Raw genomic sequence first — 20,257 nt, 5'->3', positions numbered from 1 at the left:
GTTGGTTGAAAAGCATTTGACAAAATCCACCCTTTGGTGATAAAAACTTAACCTAAGAATAGAAGGGAGTTTCCTCAGCCTGGTAAAGGGCATCTACTAAAACCCGAGAGCTAACAGCGTACTTAATCGTGGAAGACTGAGAACTTTCTCCTTAAGATCAGAAACTAACAAGGATGTGCATTCTTGTCACTTAATTTACCGTAGTACTAGAGGTGCAAGCCAGAGCAATGGGGCGAGGGAAAGAAATAGAAGTCTCCAGATTGGAAAGAAAGTAGTGAAACCATCACTATTTGAAGATTACTTTATCTTGTATATAGAAGATCCTTTTTCTGCATCATTTGAAATGATCATGTGGCTTTTTTCCTCATTCTACTAATGTGGCATATAACATTGATTGATTTTTATATGTTGACCCAACCTTGTATTCCTAAGACAAATCCCACTTGCTCATGGTGTATAATCCTTTATATCCTTTATATGTGTTGCTGAATTTGGGTTGCTAGTATTCTGAGGAATAGGGATACTGGTCTTTAGATTTCCTTTTTCTAGTGATATCTTTGCCTGATTTTGGTATCAGACTAATACTGGCCTCATATGATAGGGTGGGAAGTGTTCCCTACTCTTTTTTGAAAGCGTTTGTAAACTTTGTTTGATTGTGTTAATTGTTCTCTAAACTTTTGCTAGAATTCACCAGTGAAGCCATCTCATCCTAAGCTTTTCTTTGTGGAAAGTTTTTTGACTACTAACTCAATCTCTTTACTTATTAAAGGTTTGTTCAGATTTTCAGTTTTAGTAGTAAATCTCTAGTAATTTGTCTATTTCATTTAGATTATCCAGTTTGCTGGCATCCAGCTGTTCATATAGTCTCTTATAATCTTTTTATTTCTTCTTGGTAACAGTGTCCCCTCTTTCATTCCTAAATTTAATAATTGGGGTCTTCTCTTTTTTTTATTGGTCCGTGTATGTTAAAGGTTTGTCAGTTTTGTTGATCCTTTCAAAGAATAAAAAATTGGTTTTTATTCATTTTCTCTCTTCTAAAAGGTATTAAAATGTTACAGTTTATTTCTACACTAACTAGGAAATGCTAGTTTATTCTAAGATTTTAACATTTCCCTTCTAATCCTCTGTATTACTCAGGCAGCTATGTACTCACACATACACACACACACAACACAGAGAGTGCAAGGAGTTGGTTCACATGATTGTGGAGCCTTGGTAAGTCAAACTCTGCAGGAGAGGCCAGCAGGCTGGAGACCCAGGGATGAGTTGTAGTTTGAGTTCAAAGGCCATCTGCTGGCAGAATCCCTTCTTTTTCAGGGGAGATTAATTTTTTTTCCCCCAACGGATTAGATGAGGCCCACCCACATTCTAGAGGGTAATCTGCTTTATTCAAAGTTCACTGATGTAAAGGTTAATCTCATCCAAAAAACACCTTTACAGAAACATCTAGAGTAATGTTTGGCCAAATATCTGAGCACTATGGCCCAGTCAAGCCGACACATAAAATTAACAGTCACATTCTCCTACTCTAAATATGTCTGGGGTAATTACTGCATTGAAGAAATATTTACTCTTGGGAGATTTGATAATGTCTTTCACATCAATTGCTTCTCTTACAAAAAGAAGTCATTTAAACAGTACAAGTCAACAAAAATGGTTTTGTAACATTTTAGTCACTTAACTGCATATCATACAAATACCCATAGTGTCCTGGGATACATCAAATTCCAATAGATACCACTATTTTTACAGATACATTGTAGTGCCACTGATTTTAAAGAATATCCACATACACAGGATAGGTCTGTATCTATCCTCGGCACATGGCACCCTATCCAGTTCTAGGAAAGCTCTGGAAAATAGGGAGTTTCCAGAAATTTAGCCTTCTCATGAGGGCTTTCCCAAGGACTGTTACGAAGAATTTCTGAGACTCTGGCTTATTTTAGAACCTTACTCTTGCCGCTCATCCACCTTCACATTATGTATTTCCTGAGCCCGCAGAAGGAGAGGAAAAGGGGAAGTGATCTACCCTGCAGGCACAGTACCCTTGAACCAAAAAAAAAAAAAAAAAATGGGGCTGCCCAGGGTCTACTAGTAGATTGACAACTGGTATTGATCTACATCAGACCAGTAGCTCAGTGAATACATTTGATGATTTTCACTTTCTTTGATGTGCATAAAATCAAGCACGAAACAGCATATATAAGTAGCCCTTAACCTCATGACCATTAGATTTTTGAGAACCCATGTCAAAATGATCTAATTTGACTCTTTCAAAAGAAGTAACATTATAATATTCCAAGAATTTTTTTTTAGAAAAAAACAAGACTCTTTTTTTTTTTTTTAAAGACTATCACTGATATGAATGTACACTGGTATGATTCTTACTGATGTGTATGCTGCATTTCTCAGGGGTCTGTTCATCAATAAAAGAGATTGGGTTGTTATTATGGGAAGGAAGGAAAAAGCTCACCAAGTGGGCAGTGTAAGTTGTGTTAATTACATACAATTTTATGACAATAATATGAAGATAAATTGATAGTATGCTGTAAATACGAGGTGTAAAAACTGGACCTTTTAAATTTGAATCCCTGTAAGTCAAGGGCTGCCTATCTATATAAAGATTGTCAAACCATTTATATTTATATAAATATATAAATTAGTGGGAATAATTCATTTCCTCCTATGAGCTCTTGAAAATTTCATTTAGCTTTGGTGGATGGTGTGCGAGTTCGTGGCGTGCGCGCGCGTTGGCTTCTGTACGGCAGTTGTTTCTCAGTAGTAGGATAGCCAGCTTTGGTGATTCAATCCTTTTTCCTCATGCAGTACAAAATAGTTTATATGAAGAATTAGTTTTCTTTTTTACGTTGGTAAGAATTACAGAATGTTTTTCCTCTGGTTAATTCATTATCGCAATCTTGTTATAACCAATTAACAAAGCCCTGCTTATCAGGCATCTGTATTCAAACATAATGTCTTGCAAATGGTTTCCCGAAAACTCACCAATTTCTCCACTTCTGCCCTTCTTGGAGTACTTCATGCATTCTTTTAAAACAAGATCAGTTTTGGGACTTATGTAAAGACTTTGCTTTCTATTTAACTGAAGTGTTTACCATAAAGTTCAGTATAAACAAAACTGTCCATATGCTGTTCTTTCAAATGTTATTATTTACCTATCTCCACTTCTGTGGGTTTTTTTCCTAATCTTTTTTCTTCTTTCTGTGTGTAAGCACCATTGATTTTCAACAAGTTACACTATTTTATAAATCTAGTAAAAATTCCCATTTGCTCTATTATTGAGCCATTTTATTAAAGAATGTTTTGTAGGTAAGTACAGATATGTCAAAATAAACTGCCTTAATATTCTTCCAAAAAGTAAAATTTATACAAAGAGAACATTTAGAAGCATTCTTTTAAAAATGGTACAGGTTCTTTCTTGAACAAGAACTCTGCATAATCTCAACATGTCTGGAATACTACTTGGAAATATTTTCTCTGACAGAAAGAAACCATTCCTGCTTGGAGAATTTTTGGTTGCATAGACTCAACTTAAGAAAATATATTAAAATTTTAAAATCCAATTTTCCCCTCTTTTTAGAACTATATTTTTATATTTAATTTTATGTGTGCATACTGTATTTTCTCATAATTTTGAAAGTGTAAGTAAAAACTAATTTCTTTATTAGCTGACTGGCAGAAAATTAAGTTCTCATATGGTTTCTCCTTTTTTATGGTAATCCTGTGCTGTGCTTTAAAAAGAAATTGTCAGTGGTATCCGGAAAACTTTTTAAGACCTAAGTAGTTTTTTTCTCGGAAATTGCAAATTGATATCTTATATTAGCTTCCATGATTTCACTAGGCACTTTGAGTTTCTATTTTTATCTTTAGCTTGAGATGAGCTGAATGATTAAAGGGTATTTATGGCATTTGAACATTTCTTTAAGTTTTTTTGAGAGCAACTGGAAACCTGTAACATTCCAGAGATGAATTTTATATTTGTTTGTTCAAAAGCTTGTTCCACTTTATACACAAAATTAGCATATGTAAAGTTGGTTAATGTAATCCGCGGTAATGTTCCTACGTCTGTGATGATTTTTTTCCCCCTGACAGCGTTTTAGAAGATGAATACAAGAAGCTGACTAACCCAGCTTCTTCAGATCTCCGTTACTTTTATAGTTTTATATTGGCGTTTCTTTTCAGTTTAAACGTCCTCCCCAGATTTTTGTCTGCTTGTTTGGTCTTAATTATCCTCAATTGTCTTTGGGACAGTTTTATGATTGGTGTCCTATGGAAGCATCATTTCAATAATAATTTTGTCTTAGGACCATGTTTACATAGTTTTTACATGTCAGTTATGACATATCATTACAGCAACATTGGCATTATATTAAAAATGTTTATTTTAATGGAAATTTTCAATGTTTTGTTGGCAGGAGCCTAACACTGTATAATAATTTCCAGCTGCTTAGTTTTTATTAATGTCCACATTAATGTCCACATGTTTTTTAATCTTCTTAAAAAGTTCATTTACGTTTAAAATATTTTCTTCCTTGTAATAAGGTACCTATTGAACTATTAAATATGAGCTTTGTCAAATTAATCCAGCATTTTAAGATGCAAAAAATGATTTTCACACGTTTGGTAGTTCTCCTAAGTTAAGGAAAAAAGAAAGAGAATCCACATTTTCATGTATTTGAGAGAAAAAAGAACTGAAATGTTTATTTTTATCTCCTTTTAAGAAAGTAAACAGTTTTCTTGATTGTGTTGGTATCAAATAAATGTATTTCTCTAAAAATTTGGAACTTTAGAGAGGATCCTTCCATAAAACTCTTAACTTTTGAGGTGGCTACGATCAATATTGCTATTTTATGATTCAAACAATTTCACTGAGATGCTTCTTTTCCCATTCTACAAACATCTATAAAACTTAAACCTTAAAAGCTCCTTATTATTAAAAACATTGAGAATATATAATATCTGATGTTTTTAGACCAAATTGGTTACATAAAAGAAATGTAACCAAAGATTGAAACTGTCCCACTTGAAAATTGTGGGTGGTAACATAGTCGTATTTATTTTCTTTGAATTAACAGAAAGGCAGATGTCACTTCACTTGCTCACGTGTGATTTCTGGGGCTGTGTTAGTATTGGTGATGACTCTGTTGGAGGGCCTTTCATGTTAATGGACATGTTTGGTCATAAAATGATCATGTGTTTTTTTATAAAATGCCATCTTAAATGTCTTAAAGTTTTATGAAAAAGTAAGACTATTAAATGATAAGTATTTACATTGTAAATTTACACTAAAGTTACTTATTTATGGGAGCCAATGAATATAATAACATTATGATTTTTAAAAAAAGATTTTAATATTTTAATTTATTGGCTATTTCTAACTCTTATGAATATAAAAATGTAGTCTTTTACCATAATTATTTCAAAATATAGAAGACTAGACCCTGCCTCTGAGACATAGTCACATGTATTTTGTATTATGTGTTAATATGACAGCTGTCTGTAGTGGATTTCATTTGTTTGGTTCATATATTATGAACTCTGTGTTTTGTGGGCTTTTTTTGCTTCAAATTTTAAAATTATGTAACATTACGGAAAGTTTGAAAAATAGAATAACAATTGCCCACATCCCTCTCTCCCTAACACAACCATTGTCTGTTTTCATGCATTTTCTTCCACAATTTTGTATCCATACCAACTTCTCTATTAGTAAAAAAGTAAAACTAGTAAGTATGACTATTCTGTCCAGTTTTTTTTCAATAATCAAATGTATTTTATGGTGCTGTGTAGTTTTAGAATTATAAATTTAATAGCTTCAATCTCATTTCTTTGAAAAAGTATTGCATCATTCCCATACTTATGTATATTTTGGATACTGCAGGTTTTTTTTTTTTTTTTTTGCTGTTAAAAATATCACTAACATTTGAAATTATAGCATAGATAGGTTTAATACTTACCTACAGTGTGAAGCTTATTTTAATAACAACTGACTCTTAATTTACATGTTTAGGCATTAAACTTTATACTCTTTGGATGAATGGTGTTGTATAAATAAAATGTAGTCAGGTAGCTTTGTAAATGACCAAGTCACAACTTCCTGAGTTTAATTTTTTTTATTAAGTAAAAAAAAGTGAAATAGAAATAGATATGTCAGTGTCAAATTAGAGAACTTGCTAAAAATCTTAGTTTCTAGTCATGAGGCTGTGTTGTAAAACCCCTTAAATTGTAAGTATTTGGGAATATTTCTGTGTCCCCTAGTACACTGGGAGCTTTTGGAGGACAGAGACACCATTGTATATATTTTTATATTTTACACATCATCTTGAATACAGAGGAGTATCAAAATGTATTTAATTATATCTGAAAAAAATGTCTCCAACAGAAAAGAGCTTATAATTGTTAAAGTCTAAAATGAACTGCTGGTCCTTCATTTTTTCCCGTTTACTTATTGCATAAAGTAACAGAAGGCTCATCACTTTTTCTATTATACATCTATATATTTGGAGTAACATTTCAAACTTGCTTCTTTCTTTCATCATGTAGTATTTCAACCACAGCCTTGGTAATCTTGTTTTTTGTTTTGTTTTGTTTCAGATTTTTATTTAAATTCCAGTTAGTTAACATATAGTGCAATATTAGTTTCAGGCGTAGAATTTAGTGATTCATCACTTATATATATAACACCTGGTGCTCATCACAAGTGCCCTCCTTAATACCCACCCCCCACCCACCTACCTTCCATTAATACTCAGTTTGTTCTCTATCCTTAAGAGTCTGTTTTATGGTTTGCCTCTCTTCCCACCCCCCCGCCGCCGCCATGTTCATCTGTTTCGTTTCTTAAATTCCACATATGAGTGAAATCATACGGTATTTGTCTTTCTCTGACTGACTGATTTAACTAAAAGAAGAGCCACTTAAACCCATGTAGTATTCTGCCTACCTCCTTGGGCTGCTGTGCGAAGTAAATGAATTAATCCACATAAAATCTTCAAGGGGTGTCTGTTATCTAGTAAGTTCTCAATCCATATCAACTACCACCATCATGACTTCTATTGTTTTGGTATTGATATCATCAATAAGAATTCTCTAAACTCAGACCAAGAATCACCTTTTTGGGTTTTTCTTTTCTTTTTTCTTTTTCTTTCTTTTTTTTTTTGGTCATGACATAATAATAAGCCATCTGGTACTTTAGTACAAAGTATGTATCAACATAAAGGAGTGAAAGGATTGTTCAGTAAGTATTTTGGGGACCATTGGTTAATTACTTAGAAAAATATAAAGTTACAGCCTCACCTCACAAGCTTGATCTCATGATTACAGCTGAGTAATTCCAGATGGGATAAAAAAAACTAAGTGTAAAGCCATGCAACCCATTTTTTTTTTTTAACTTAAGAAAATATAGGTGAGTATTTATCAGACCCAAGGATAGGAAAGTCCTAAAAACAGTGGAAGAAATCAGAAAAGAAACTCACAGACTCAACTACATAAACATTTTAAATTTCTTCAAAATGGAAAATTGAAAATCTTAAGTGTTTGCAGTAAATTAGGGTCAAGGGCTGTGACTTAAAAAATACATGTATGTGTATATATTTATGAAGACCCTAATGAGAAAGTGGTCAAAATAATTAACCAACAATTTACAAAGGAAATAAGAAATGCAAATGGGTGTGAAACTTGAAAAAAAGTCAACTCCTGTAACAGTGAAGATGAAATAACATATAATTTGTTCACTTGTCAAATCACTGAAGATTTCAAAGCAATTAGAAGTCTCTTTATGAGAGGCTGGTGTGATATATGGGTAATTGTACTTCCTGCTGGCGGAAATGTACACTGGCATTCACTGATCTGAGAAGCATTTGGACAAGATCTATCTAGCTTCTGGCAGTGTATCCTAATGAAATAATCCATGAGATGGAATAAAGGGAATGTTGAGGATGTTTATTGCAATCTTCTTGAAATAAGGAGCACAAACTAAGCAACTTAAGTGTTTCCCTCTATAGTAGAAAATACTTCAAACAAAGCTTTGCAATTATATGCTCAGTTAATAAGTGATCACAAATGATTTCTACTGGAAAATATGAGATAAGAAGTGTCTCCTTGCAATCAGGTCATGGAGCTGCAGTCTTACTATAGAGTCACTTTCCTATTGTAGTAAAGTAAATGTGTCGTTCCTTTAAAACACACAAATCTCTAACAGCTGTGGGTAAGCTCACTGGAAAAACCCTGTCCATAAAAATGTTGAGCCAATTATAAATTACAAAGATGTGAAATATAAGGAAAAATATATTTTGTGTAAAACTGTCCCTTACTCCAGATTCCTCGTTACCATTCCTTTTCCCTTCTTTTAAAGCCAGCTCTTGGTAAGACGTGTACATTGAAAATGAATGGGGATTCAGTAGGTTCTGGGTTATTTATTCACATTTACCTGAACGAACCCTTTGCTTACGCTCAGTGTAAGCATACAGTTTTAAATCTTCCTTTTAATAAGAGAACCACATAAAAGCTGAAGGGAAGAAATCGCCTCTTGCAGACACAGAGTTAAGTCTCCTTTAAGCTTAGACTTACCAAGGTGTGTGCTGACACATAGCTCATTATGTGACCCAGGTTTGAAAATCAGAGCCTTGAACGGCACGCCAAATGAGCTATCATCCCAGACTTCCCGTGGAGGACAGCCTGTTTTGTTGTTTTGGTTTGAGAAACCATCACAAGCAAGTACTCTGAATTTTTTGCCTTTTGTCATATCCTCTGTTCTGGCTTTATTGGTTCCTCTGGGTTGAGGATTTTTTGTTTTTATCCTGTGTACTTATGTGTATGGAGTGCTATAAATATGGAAAGTAAACAGGATCTGTGGATCAGGAGAGTATGTGGTCATGATAAGTAAGAAGACAAAAGGAAGGAGGCTCTTTAAATTTAAATATGGTACCAGAAATAACATATATCCTTAGAGTATCTGGGGAGAAAAAAAAGTGAAAGGATAGTGCATACTAAATTTTTCTGTTGTGATTCGTTAAAATGCTTTACTACTTTAATAGGTAGTTTTAATATTTAACATTTAAATCTGGCTGTAATTTTAATATTCTTTATATTTAAATATTGTTCTTTTATAACAGCCATTTAAACACTTATGAATAAGCCCCTTATTTTTCCCTTTCTTGCGGGACTGTATGCTGAGGGAATACAAGGAGGTATATATTCCTGCCTTCCAGGTACTTTCAGTTAGTTGGAGACATAATCAAGTACTAATCTATAGCTAATTGTAGGTATTGACCATATGCCAGGTACTGGGCCAGATGCTTTATGTGAATTGTTTGTTTAATCCTTAACAACCCCGTAAGGTAGATACTCTTATCCTCATTTTAAAGTTGAGAAATGAGCCTTAGAGAAGTTTATAAAAAGTTGGCGAAATCATACAGCTGGTGTCAGAATCTAGATGCTAACCCAGACCTGGCCACCTCTGGTCCTCAAAATTTTTTTTAAGATTTTATTTATTTTAGAGAGCAAGCGCGTGAGGGGGAGCAGGAGCAGAGGGAGGGGGAAAGAATCTCAAGCAGACTCGTCGCTGAGCGCAGAGCCTGACGCAGGGCCGGATCCCGCGACCCTCAGATCAGACCTGAGTCAAAACCCAGAGCTGGATGCTTAACCGACTGAGCCACCCAGGCGCCTCTGATCCTCGATTTTTTTTTTTTTAAGATTTTATTTATTTACTTATTTATTTGAGAGAGAGAGAGAAACAGCATGAGAGGGGAGAGGGTCAGAGGGAGAAGAGGCTCCCCGCTGAGCAGGGAGCCTGATGCAGGGCTCGATCCCAGGATTCCGGGACCATGACCTGAGCCAAAGGCAGTCGCTTAACGAACTGAGCCACCCAGGCACCCTGGTCCTCAATTTTTAACACTTAGTATTGCTGCTCTAATAGACGTGGTATGGTGATCGGCCATTTTTCCTTAGTTTTGTAAGTGAGCATATTGGGTCAGGACACTTAAGCTTCACAGCCTGTGGGAATTCTAGTTGCTCAGTCATTGCCACCTGGAATAGTGACGTGAATGAGATCAGGACCGTGTCACGGTGCATGGGCAGGTGTGACATCTGTGCCATCCATGTGGCCGGGGAGCAAGGATGTCGCGGGCCAGGAGGGTCTGCAGAGTTCCTTCCAGGTCTGTGCCTTTGTGTATGCCATGTTTTGTCGTTAGGCCTGCCTCTTAGAATTTTCTCTTGTGAAAATACCAAATGTGCCCTGCTTTCTTTGTTGAAATTTACAGTAAGATAATGAAAGAGAGGTGAAGTAGGGCTTTGTTCTGGCCTTTTTAAATTACTTGAATTTATAAAACTTTTATCAAGCACCTATTCTGTACCAAGCACTGGACAACAAATATCACCAAACCATCCTGTGGGCCATGGTCCCCATCTTTGATGTCCAGACAACCTCACATCAGACATCTGATTACCTTCACTCTTTTCCCCACTATCTCTTCGTTTTTAATGAAAGCAAAAACTTAAGTTAATTGTAAAAAAAAAAACTCAATTAGGTACACTTGCACTGAAATGCAGGATTTAGCTGGGATTCGTGGCTCAGAAATTTTTCAGGTTTTTACTTTTGGACTTCATTTGCTTTGGATGAAATATTTCTATCCTGGTTAGATTCATTCCTGGGCCATAAGTTTGTAGTGACTTGAGGAAAACCCTCCCTCCATGAAAAGAATAACCGTGAGGAAACTTCCAGTTCTACCTGCTTATCCTATAATTGCCTTCCATGAGACAAGAACTGTGGGAACCTGAAATTTGAACACTCTGAAGTACCAGCATCGGAGAGTTAGAATAGCTAATGTGTAATTTTTGTGCCAAACCAAAAGCCATCTTATGATGGATTCCAGAGTAGGCCAGCCGTTACAGGTGACAGAGCTGGGGTGGGGTTGGTAAGAGAGAGTTGTCTGAGAAGCATGCGTTCAAGCACTAGGAGTGGTTGTAAGGATCCCCCCACTTCTGGGTTGGCGTTGCGAGGACTCTCATGTAGGGAAACCCTTTTCTGGCATTCTCGTGAGTCTTTCCCAATATCCTAAAAAACACAAGAGAAGTAATAATAAACAGCTTCCCTCTGACCCTTTATATAGAAGTTTGAACTCTGCCTGCCTGAGTGGTTTTAGAATTGAGACTTCTTCATCCTAGGGCCAGGCGGGCACAGTCCCCATTTGCTTCCTCTGAATCTCGTCCTTCTTGGAGAGATATCAGTGTTTTATCCCTTGGCCTGTTTTCCTTTTCCTCTTTGCCTTCTGCCTTCAATACGAGAGCTTTAGAGTGATGAACTCTCGTCTCAAATCCTTTGTAAATCTTTTCCCTCAAATAATCTGCGTACCTGCTCAAAATCAGAATGACTCGTGGTGGGCCACAAAATTCTATTATCAGATGAACCTTGTATCACCCTCTTCTTAGTATCTTGGCTGATTTTTATTAAACTGTGAATCCATAAGGTGAGTGCTGTAACTCCATGGTTACTGATAATTGTTTTTAGTATTGGCCTTTATTTTGAATCCTGTTAATTTCTTAAATGCAGTAGTAGTATTTTTTTTCATTATGGCCCCTAAAATTCACACAGATCAGTTTTAATATTCTTGCATTTTTTTGACTTTTTAAAATTATTTTATTATGTTATGTTAATCACCATACATTACATCATTAGTTTTTGATGTAGTGTTCCATGATTCATTGTTTGTGTATAACACCCAGTGCTCCATGCAGTACGTGCCCTCTTTAATACCCATCACCAGGCTAACCCATCCCCCCACCCCGCTCCCCTCTAGAACCCTCAGTTTGTTTCTCAGAGTCCATGGTCTCTCATGGTTTCGTCTCCCCCTCCGATTTCCCCCCCTTCATTTTTCCCTTCCTGCTTTTTTTTTTTTTTTAACATATAATGTGTTATTTGTTTCAGAGGTACATTCTTGCATTTTTTTTTATAAAATACCTCTATTTAAAATTTTTACCACTTATCACAGTTGATCTACATTCTTTTCCAAAAGAAAAAAAAATTCTTTTCCAAGAGAATATATTTTTATATACTTAAAAATGTACTTGCATTTTGCTTTGTACCATGGAGCTGATATGAATATATATAATGTTTCAATAACCAGAACAGTTTTCCTTAAAGTCTGGATTTTGAGGGTTGGTTAGGTCGAAAATTGATTGCACATCTTACCGAATTCATACTGTGTGTATATACGGATGAAATCATATTGTGTGTGATAAACATCACTAGAAAGGAAATAAATCCCAAACAGTGCAACAACATGAAGAGCAAGCTGAATGAAATGGGGGTTGATGGGGAAAAAGAACCTTTGCCTCAGCTTTTTAAGCCCATGTGTTAAATGACAGCTGTGAGCTTTAAGCATTTAAATTTATTGAAGTACTTGTACAGTTATTTTAGGAAAAGATCATATGATGTGTTGATAAGAGTATACACTTGAGACTATGAATCTTATTTCCAAAATTCAGTAGGCTTCAAGGTATAAAGCCATGGACTTTTCCATAGGAGAACAAAAACCTGGACTTGATCATTTATGCCCCCCACCCCCAACCCACACTGGAGTCTCATAAAAGCCAAAGAACTTGCTCTTCTGTTGGCCTGATCCATGTTTGACATGTTTGAAACTGAGCTCTCCCTAATTTAGTTTCCTTTTTGTTTAAGAATAGATGCTTGTCTGTGTCACAGGTATGTTGTTAGGTTGTGCTTACAATACAATATAAAATATTCTAGTATTTATGAATGAGAGAATTCAGCATTTATATTTTAAATGTTTCTACAGTGCTTTTAACTTTTTATCAACTGTGTTCAGTCAGTCCATGATAAACTATGATTTCCAACTTATTTTGCTTTATTATGCAGTTATTTTACTCTTTGAATTCAGAGAATAATTCTTTATGGTTTGGAACCAAATAAAATGTATATTAATATAACTATAAAAATAAATGTTAAAGGATTCTCTTGTAAATGGTTGTTTTAATGAAATTGTGTAGTATCTAGGTGTTTTACTAAATGTACTGTGACAATATTTGGGTTCGTAAAATCCAATCCAACTTTGAAGGTTTTTTAATTGTTGGTTTTTGGGGGTTTCTTTCTTTAGTTCTTATTACTAAATATATATATATATATATGTTTTTCTGCAGCTGGTTTTAGGAGAAGTTTCCGTCTTAGTAGAAAAGATAAGAAAACAAATAAGTCCATGTATGAATGCAAGAAGAGTGACCAGTACGACACAGCTGATGTACCCACATATGAGGAAGTGACACCATATCGGCGGCAAATGAACGAAAAATACAGACTTGTCGTTCTGGTCGGTAAGTGTGCCTTTTGTGTTAATTCTGACGAAACAAGTGAGGTAGGAAGTATTTAACTTCAAAGAGCATGGTGCTTGATGATTTCAAGCCAAAGAAAATCTCATTTTTGAATACCTTTTGTGTGGTCTCTACAATGACATTTTCAGTCTTTTGTATCCATATGACATTCATGAGACTTAAGAGATATGTGGAGAATGGTATTGACATTTGAGTGGGATCTCTGAGAGGGGGGATAGCAAACACATCACAATGTATTAAGTAAATTGGGGTAACTAAATAATAGAAACAAATACTTTTTTAATATAACACAAGTTTCTTTTAAATCATTTCGAGGCAGTAGCTATGGTAGAAGCTTCTTAGGGCATTTAGGTCTTAAGTGAAATAAACTATTTCAGCAGAGTTCTAGGATATTTACAGCTGGAGAGTCAGTTAATGAAACTGCTTAAAGTAGTTAATATATATGGTGATTTCCACAGACATTGGCTAGTTTGACTCATATTCACGTTCTAGCATTTGTCTTGTCCAGCCTTCACAGATATGTGCAATCACGACCTCAGTGTTACTCCATCCACCTCATCCTCGTTCACATTTCTTTTTAAAGATTTTTATTTATTTAAGAGAGAGCATGAGCAGGGGCAGAGGCAGAGGGAGAGGGAGAAGCAGACTCCCCGCTGAGCAGGGAGCCCAATGCAGGACTCGATCCTAGGACCCAGGGAACATTACTTGAGTGGAAGGCAGACGCTTAACCCACTGAGCGACCCAGGTGCCCTCGTTTACATTTCTTTAAAAATTTGGTGACAGGTAATTAAGGTCCAAGGATCAAAACCAATGATTTGGGAGGGAGAAAGAGGAATAAAGGAGCTTGGTGTCTCTTCTTGATTATTCCTTTATAAACTGAAGATGACCATTATGGGGATGAGAATAAGTGGAAAAGCTGAAGAACCACCCTTTCTATTGACATGGCGTCCTTTGAAAGGTTATAGCACATGGATGGTGGTGATGCGTGGGAAATGATGCAGTTTCTCACACCCAATGACACTGGAAGTGGCCCCTAGCATCATCAGATTTCACATTGTTGGCATTATTTAGAAAAACATATACTTCAGAGTTTCCCTTACTAACAGTGTCTCCTTCTTCTAATCTGTGTGTATGAAAGCCTCCCCAAACCCCACCTGGAGGAATATTCTCCGTCGATTTCTATGTTTACTGTAGAGCCTGCAATGACCCGGCTTCCAGTCCCCATAGAATTGGGCTAATGAGAGTATAAGCATTCCCCGTTCTAAATCCTTTTGTGCCTCATGGGGGCTTCTTGGACCTCCTGCTCCTCTTCTACCCCATTGTCCCTCCCAGCATCCATCTTAGCATCATCTCTTCCATCCCCTTGCATCTTCTGCTCTTCAGTGAAGGTCTGCTTCTCACCCGAAGAGAGAGACTCACCTTGTGATAAAAAGGCAAAGATAGCATGATTTCCCGGTTCCCCTTAAATCTAGATGACTCTCTGTAGCCAAGAAGTTAACTATTATGACTGTGCTACTTTTGGTTTCCCTGAGGGGATCTAATTGAAAGAGGAAAGTAGAATAAACTTTGCTCTTTTTTTTCTTTCCTGTAGACGCTAACCTCGGGGGTGAGGAAGGGAAGATAGATGAAGATAAACTGAGTAGTAATGCAGGGAAGAATAAAAGCAAATCATAGTCACAGTTATGAAAAAGAAATATTCACTCTCTAGAATCTTCCAAAGGAAAAGGGGATAGGGGAATGCTGATCTCATACAGGTTAGAAATAGCCATGCAGTTCTGTTAAATGGTACTGTATACAGATGTCATCATCCCTCCCTATAGTTCTTTAAGGAAATTCCTAGTATCTTTTTTGTGGATGCCTTGAATTTTTTTATGTAGATAATCTTGTTATCTGTGACCAGAGATAATTTTTATTTCTTTTTTGTAGGCGTTTTATTTTATATTCATATTGTATTCTCTCCTCACTGTAGGCTCTCCAGTATAATGATACTGATATAGATATAGATATAATGATACTGATAAAGATAAATAAATGGGAGTGGTGAGAACATCTTTGTTTTGTTCTCAGTCTTAGGGAGAAAGTATTCAGTCTTTCACCACGAAGCATGATATTAGCTGTAGGTTTTTTTGTAGGTGCCCTTTACCAGGTTAAGAAAATACCCTTCTATTATTAGTTTGCCGAGAGTATTTGTCATGAATTGATGTTGAATTTTGTCAAGTGAATTTTTTTCTGCATCTATTGAGATGATTATATGGTTTTTCTTATTTGATCTGTTGAAATGGTGAATTGCATTGATTGATTTTTTTTTTAAAGATTGTATTTATTTGAGATAGAACGAAAGAGAGAGAGTACAAGGTGGGGAGGCAGAGGGAGAAGGAGAAGCAGGCTCCCCACTGAGCAGGGAGCCTGATGCGGGGCTTGATCCCAGGACCCCAGGATCATGACCTGAGCTGTAGGCAGACGCCTAACTGACTGAGCCATCCAGGAGCCCCTGCATCAATTGATTTTTGTGTGTTCAATGAGCTTTGCATAATGTATTAGCCTTTTGCACAGTACTAGATTCAATTTGCTGGTCTGTAGTTTTCTTATAATGTTTTTTGTTTGTTTTTGTATCAAGGTAATGCCATATTCATAAATGTGTTGGGGAGTGTTATCTCCTCTTCACTTTTCTGGGAGAGCTTGTGTAGAATTAGTATTATTTTCCTTTAAAATGTTTCATAGAATTACACAGCAAAACCACACTGTGGCATCTTTTTTGGGAGGTTTTTAACTACATTCTTAATTTCTTTAAAACGAACTGAAGAAGAGAGGAGGAAGGGGGAGAGGGAGAGAACGTGTGAGAGAGTGCATCTTTGTACCTTTATACACACACACACATACACACACAAGACTATTCAACAAGCTTTGGCAGTTTGTGTCTTTGAATTTGTCCGTTTCACATAAGTTGCCAATTGTATAAGCATAAAGTTGTTCATAATATTCCCTTATTGTCATTTAACTCTCTGTAAGGTCTGTAGTAATGTCTCCACTTTCATTCTTGTTATTGGTAATTTGTGTCTTCATTCTTAGATCAGGTACGTAAGTATTGCTGCATAACAAGTTCTTAGAGTTAATTCTTGTGTGAATTATGTAAGAGTCAAAGTTTAAGTCTTCATAATCTGTATATTCATAGCTAGTTTACTACAAACTTAGTGACTTTAAAATAGCGCATACTTATTATCTGAAAGTTTCTGCAGGTCAGAATTTGGAGAGTTCGGGCATGACTTAGCTGGGTCCTCTGCTTCAGGATCTCTCATAAGGCTGCACTCAAGTCTTGGCCAGAGGTAGGCGTCTCAGTTTGAATACTAGACTGATAAAGGATCTACTTCCAAAACCATGTGCTTGTTGGCAAAGTTCATAATCTACTCTCAATTCCTTGTCATGTGGGCCTCTGCAGTGTGGTAGCTTGCTACATCAGGGCGTATAAACTGAGAAGGCAGAAGAACAGAACATCCCATATTCTGTTGGTTAGAAGCAAATCACAGGTTTTGCCCACAATCAAGGAGAGGGAATTGCACAAAGGTGTGAAAAACAAGAGGGTGGGGATCATTGCTGGCCTTTGTAGAGTCTACCTGCCTATATCTTTTTCTAATTTATTGATCTCTTATAACACCACTTGTATATTTAAATTTTCTTTTCTCAATTTTATTGATTTGTGTTCTTTATTATTTCCTTCCTCTGCTTACTTTGGACTTATTTTTCTTTTTTTCTAGTTTTATAAAGTTGAATATTAGACTATTGACTAGAAACACTTTTTTAAAAATTTAAGTATTGTTAGGCATAATTTTTTTTTTTAAGATTTTATTTATTTATTTGACAGAGACACAGCGAGAGAGGGAACACAAGCAGGGGGAGTGGGAGAGGGAGAAGCAGGCTTCCTGCGGAGCAGGGAGCCCGATGTGGGGCTCTATCCCAGGACCCTGGGATCATGACCTGAGCCAAAGGCAGACGCTTAACAACTGAGCCACCCAGGTGCCCCTGTTAGGCATAAATTTAAATTTCCCTCTAAGCACTGCAACCTACAAATTTTGATGTGTTGTATCTTTATAACATATCACTCAAATCAGAATATTTTCTGATTTCCTTTGTGATTTCTTTGATCCACAAGTTGTTTAAAATGTGTTCTTTAATTTCCAAATACTTGAGGATTATCCACATATCTTTCTGTTATTGATTTCTTGTTTAATTTCATTATGGTCAGACAGTATGCTTTGTATGATATCAATTCTTTTAAATTTATCAGATTTTTTTTTTTTTTTGGCCCAGAATATGGTCCATGTCATTGGGTGTTCTGTGTGCACTTAAAAAGAATGTGTAGTCTGCTGTTGTTGGATGGAGTGTTTGGTGTATGTTATTTAAGTCAAGTTGGTTGATAATGTTATTTAGGTCTTCCATATTCTTACTGATTTTTTGTATACTTGTGTTAATTGTTGAGAGAGGAGTGGAGTGTTAAATTCTCTATAATTGTAGATTTGTCTATTTCTCTTTTCACATCAGTCAGCTTTTACTTAAGATGTTTAGAAGCTCTGTTGTTAAGTATATGTACATTTAGGAGTATTATGTTTTCTTAATGAATTGAGCTTCTTGTTATGTAATGTCCTTTTTTATCCCTGGTAATATTCGTTGTTCTCAAGTCTGCTTTGTGTGATATATAAGATAGCCACTTAAGTTTTCCTTTGCTTATTGTTTGCATGGTATATCTTTTCCTGTCCTTTTATTTTAACCCATCTATGTGTTTATTATTAAAGTGGGTTTGTTTGTTTTTTACAGATAGCATAGTCTTGGGTGGTTGTTGTAGTTAACCAGTAGGATAATCTTCATCTTTAATTGGTATGTTTGGACCATTTATATTTAATATAAACTACTGATATGGTTGAATTTAGGTCTATTATTTTTATTTTAGGTCTACTATTTGTTTTCTTTTTGTCCCTCTGTATTTTGTTTGTCTGTTCCTTCCTGCCTTCTTTTGAGTTGTCTATTTTTTTATTTGATTTTAATATATCGATGACTTTTTTGCTTTACCTCTGTATGTATTCTCTAATTGATTTTGAGGGTTTTTTTAATCTCTGATTTTCAGCAGTTGGATTATGATGTATCTATTTGTGCTTTGAGTTTAATGTGCCTGGCTTTACTGAACATCTGAAATCTATAAATTTATGACTTTAACCAAATTTTGGAAAATTTTGGCCATTATTTTTTTCAAAGTTTTTTTTTTTTTTTTTTTTGCCCTAACCTCTTTCCCCTCTACTTCTGGGACTGCAGTAGCACATGTATTAGACCCTTTAGTATTGTCTCACAGGATCCTGAGGCTCTGATTATATTTTTTTCTAGTGTTTTTGTTTTTCAAATTTGACAATTTCTTTTGGTCTGTCTTCAAGATCTCTGACTCTTTTCTTCATTATCACTGTGTTGCTATGTTGCCCACTGACCAAATAATTATCTTTCAGATATTGTATCTTTTTTCAATTGTGAAATTACCAGTTTCTTTCATAGTTTTTGTTTATTAAGTTCAAGTAAGAACTTGATTTTTACATTCATTTCCTGTGTGTCTAGTTTTGCCTCATGAAGCTTAGTTAAGATAACTTCTTTATTGTTTTGGATAATTCCAATGTTAGGCTCATCTTGTGGTTGGCATCTGTCGATTGTATTTTTTTTTTTTTTTTTTTTTGAGAATCCATCATCTTTGTGCATTGAATAATTTTGTTCTGTATCCTAGACATTTTGAACATTATTTTGTACAGACATTGGATCTTATTATATTCCTCTGGAAAATGTTAAATTTTTTAGCAGGCTGTCAACCTGATTAGGCTTATTCTGTTTGCCTCAGTTCAGTTTACAAGTCTTTGCTGTGCTGCTTTGGGTGTATTTCTTGCATGTGACATTTGTGTTAGCCAGACACTTACACAGTGTTTAAACCTTAGCTATGCTGCTTTGGGTTCATCTCACTTATGCACAGCTTAGGGGTGAGCCCACAACTTTTGTGGAATCTTAGCACAGTCCACTGCCAGCTCTGAGTGGAGATTCGTCCTCTGCGCAAAGCCTAAGAACCAAGAAAAATAAACAGGGAAACTTAATCCCTTTGGGGGTCACCTCTCCAGATATGACATCCTTCTGTACTCTGCCTGCTTTTGTTTGCTTTTCAGAGTCTCCAGGTTGTTGCTTTTTGTGTGCTGCCCAAGGTTTTAATTGTGCTCAGTGTGGGAGACAGGCTATAGTGTGCTTACCCCACCAGAGTGGAGCGAGAACTCCCCAAAGCTTTAGACTCCTGTCACAGATATAATTTGCCATTCGTCACTGGCATATCTTAATCAGCCTCCTCAAAATTGAGTGATGGTACCCTAACTCTCATGTCCCCTACTTGAAGTTTTAAAGAGTTATCAGGACAGAATACCACAGCACCATCTAGACTACCTTTTGGTAAAGTCATGCTCCTGGAAATATGTATCACAATATTCCATTGTCAGCCCCAAGTCACAGGTGATCCCAGGTATTTTGACTGCTATTTTCTATAAATGCTAGTTGTTTGGGTCCACAGTCACTGAACTAAAATTCATCTGGCTGTGAAATCTTCAGTGAAGAGGTTAATTTAATTGTATGCATTTAAGTTGCCCTAAATCCCCTTTGCCCATTGATCTTTGGGTCCTGGCACCTGATTCTGGATTCAATATGGATTCTGTCCCATGGGCCTCATGCTTTACTTTCTGACAGACAAACCGCTGCTTGCTCTTCTCACTATATTTTTACATTCCCAGCAGGATCCTGTAGCCTTTTCTTTCCTTTCCCTTTCCCTTTCCCTTTCCCTTTCCTTTCCCTTCCCTTTCCCTTCCCTTCCCTTTCCCTTCCCTTCCCTTTCCCTTCCCTT

The 20,257-nt window shown here is 35.9% G+C and overlaps 1 protein-coding gene across 7 annotated transcripts in view; it reads left to right on the top strand.

The window, feature by feature from the left end:
* The window catches only part of MPP7 (membrane palmitoylated protein 7), a 299,054-nt gene that overhangs the window by 230,164 nt on the left and 48,633 nt on the right, over nt 1-20,257 (top strand). For all 7 annotated transcript variants that reach the window (XM_032395850.1, XM_032395853.1, XM_032395851.1 and 4 more), the window contains one exon: nt 13,168-13,338. In XM_032395850.1, coding sequence (XP_032251741.1) covers nt 13,168-13,338 — 171 coding nt within the window. The remainder of the gene's footprint in view (nt 1-13,167; nt 13,339-20,257) is intronic.

The sequence above is a fragment of the Phoca vitulina genome, unplaced genomic scaffold (genome assembly GCF_004348235.1).
Source record: "Phoca vitulina isolate PV1807 unplaced genomic scaffold, GSC_HSeal_1.0 scaffold88, whole genome shotgun sequence".
Classification (NCBI taxonomy): Eukaryota; Metazoa; Chordata; class Mammalia; order Carnivora; family Phocidae; genus Phoca; species Phoca vitulina.
The sequence above is the reverse complement of the archived record's forward strand: the minus strand, read 5'-3'. Positions and strand labels throughout refer to the sequence as shown.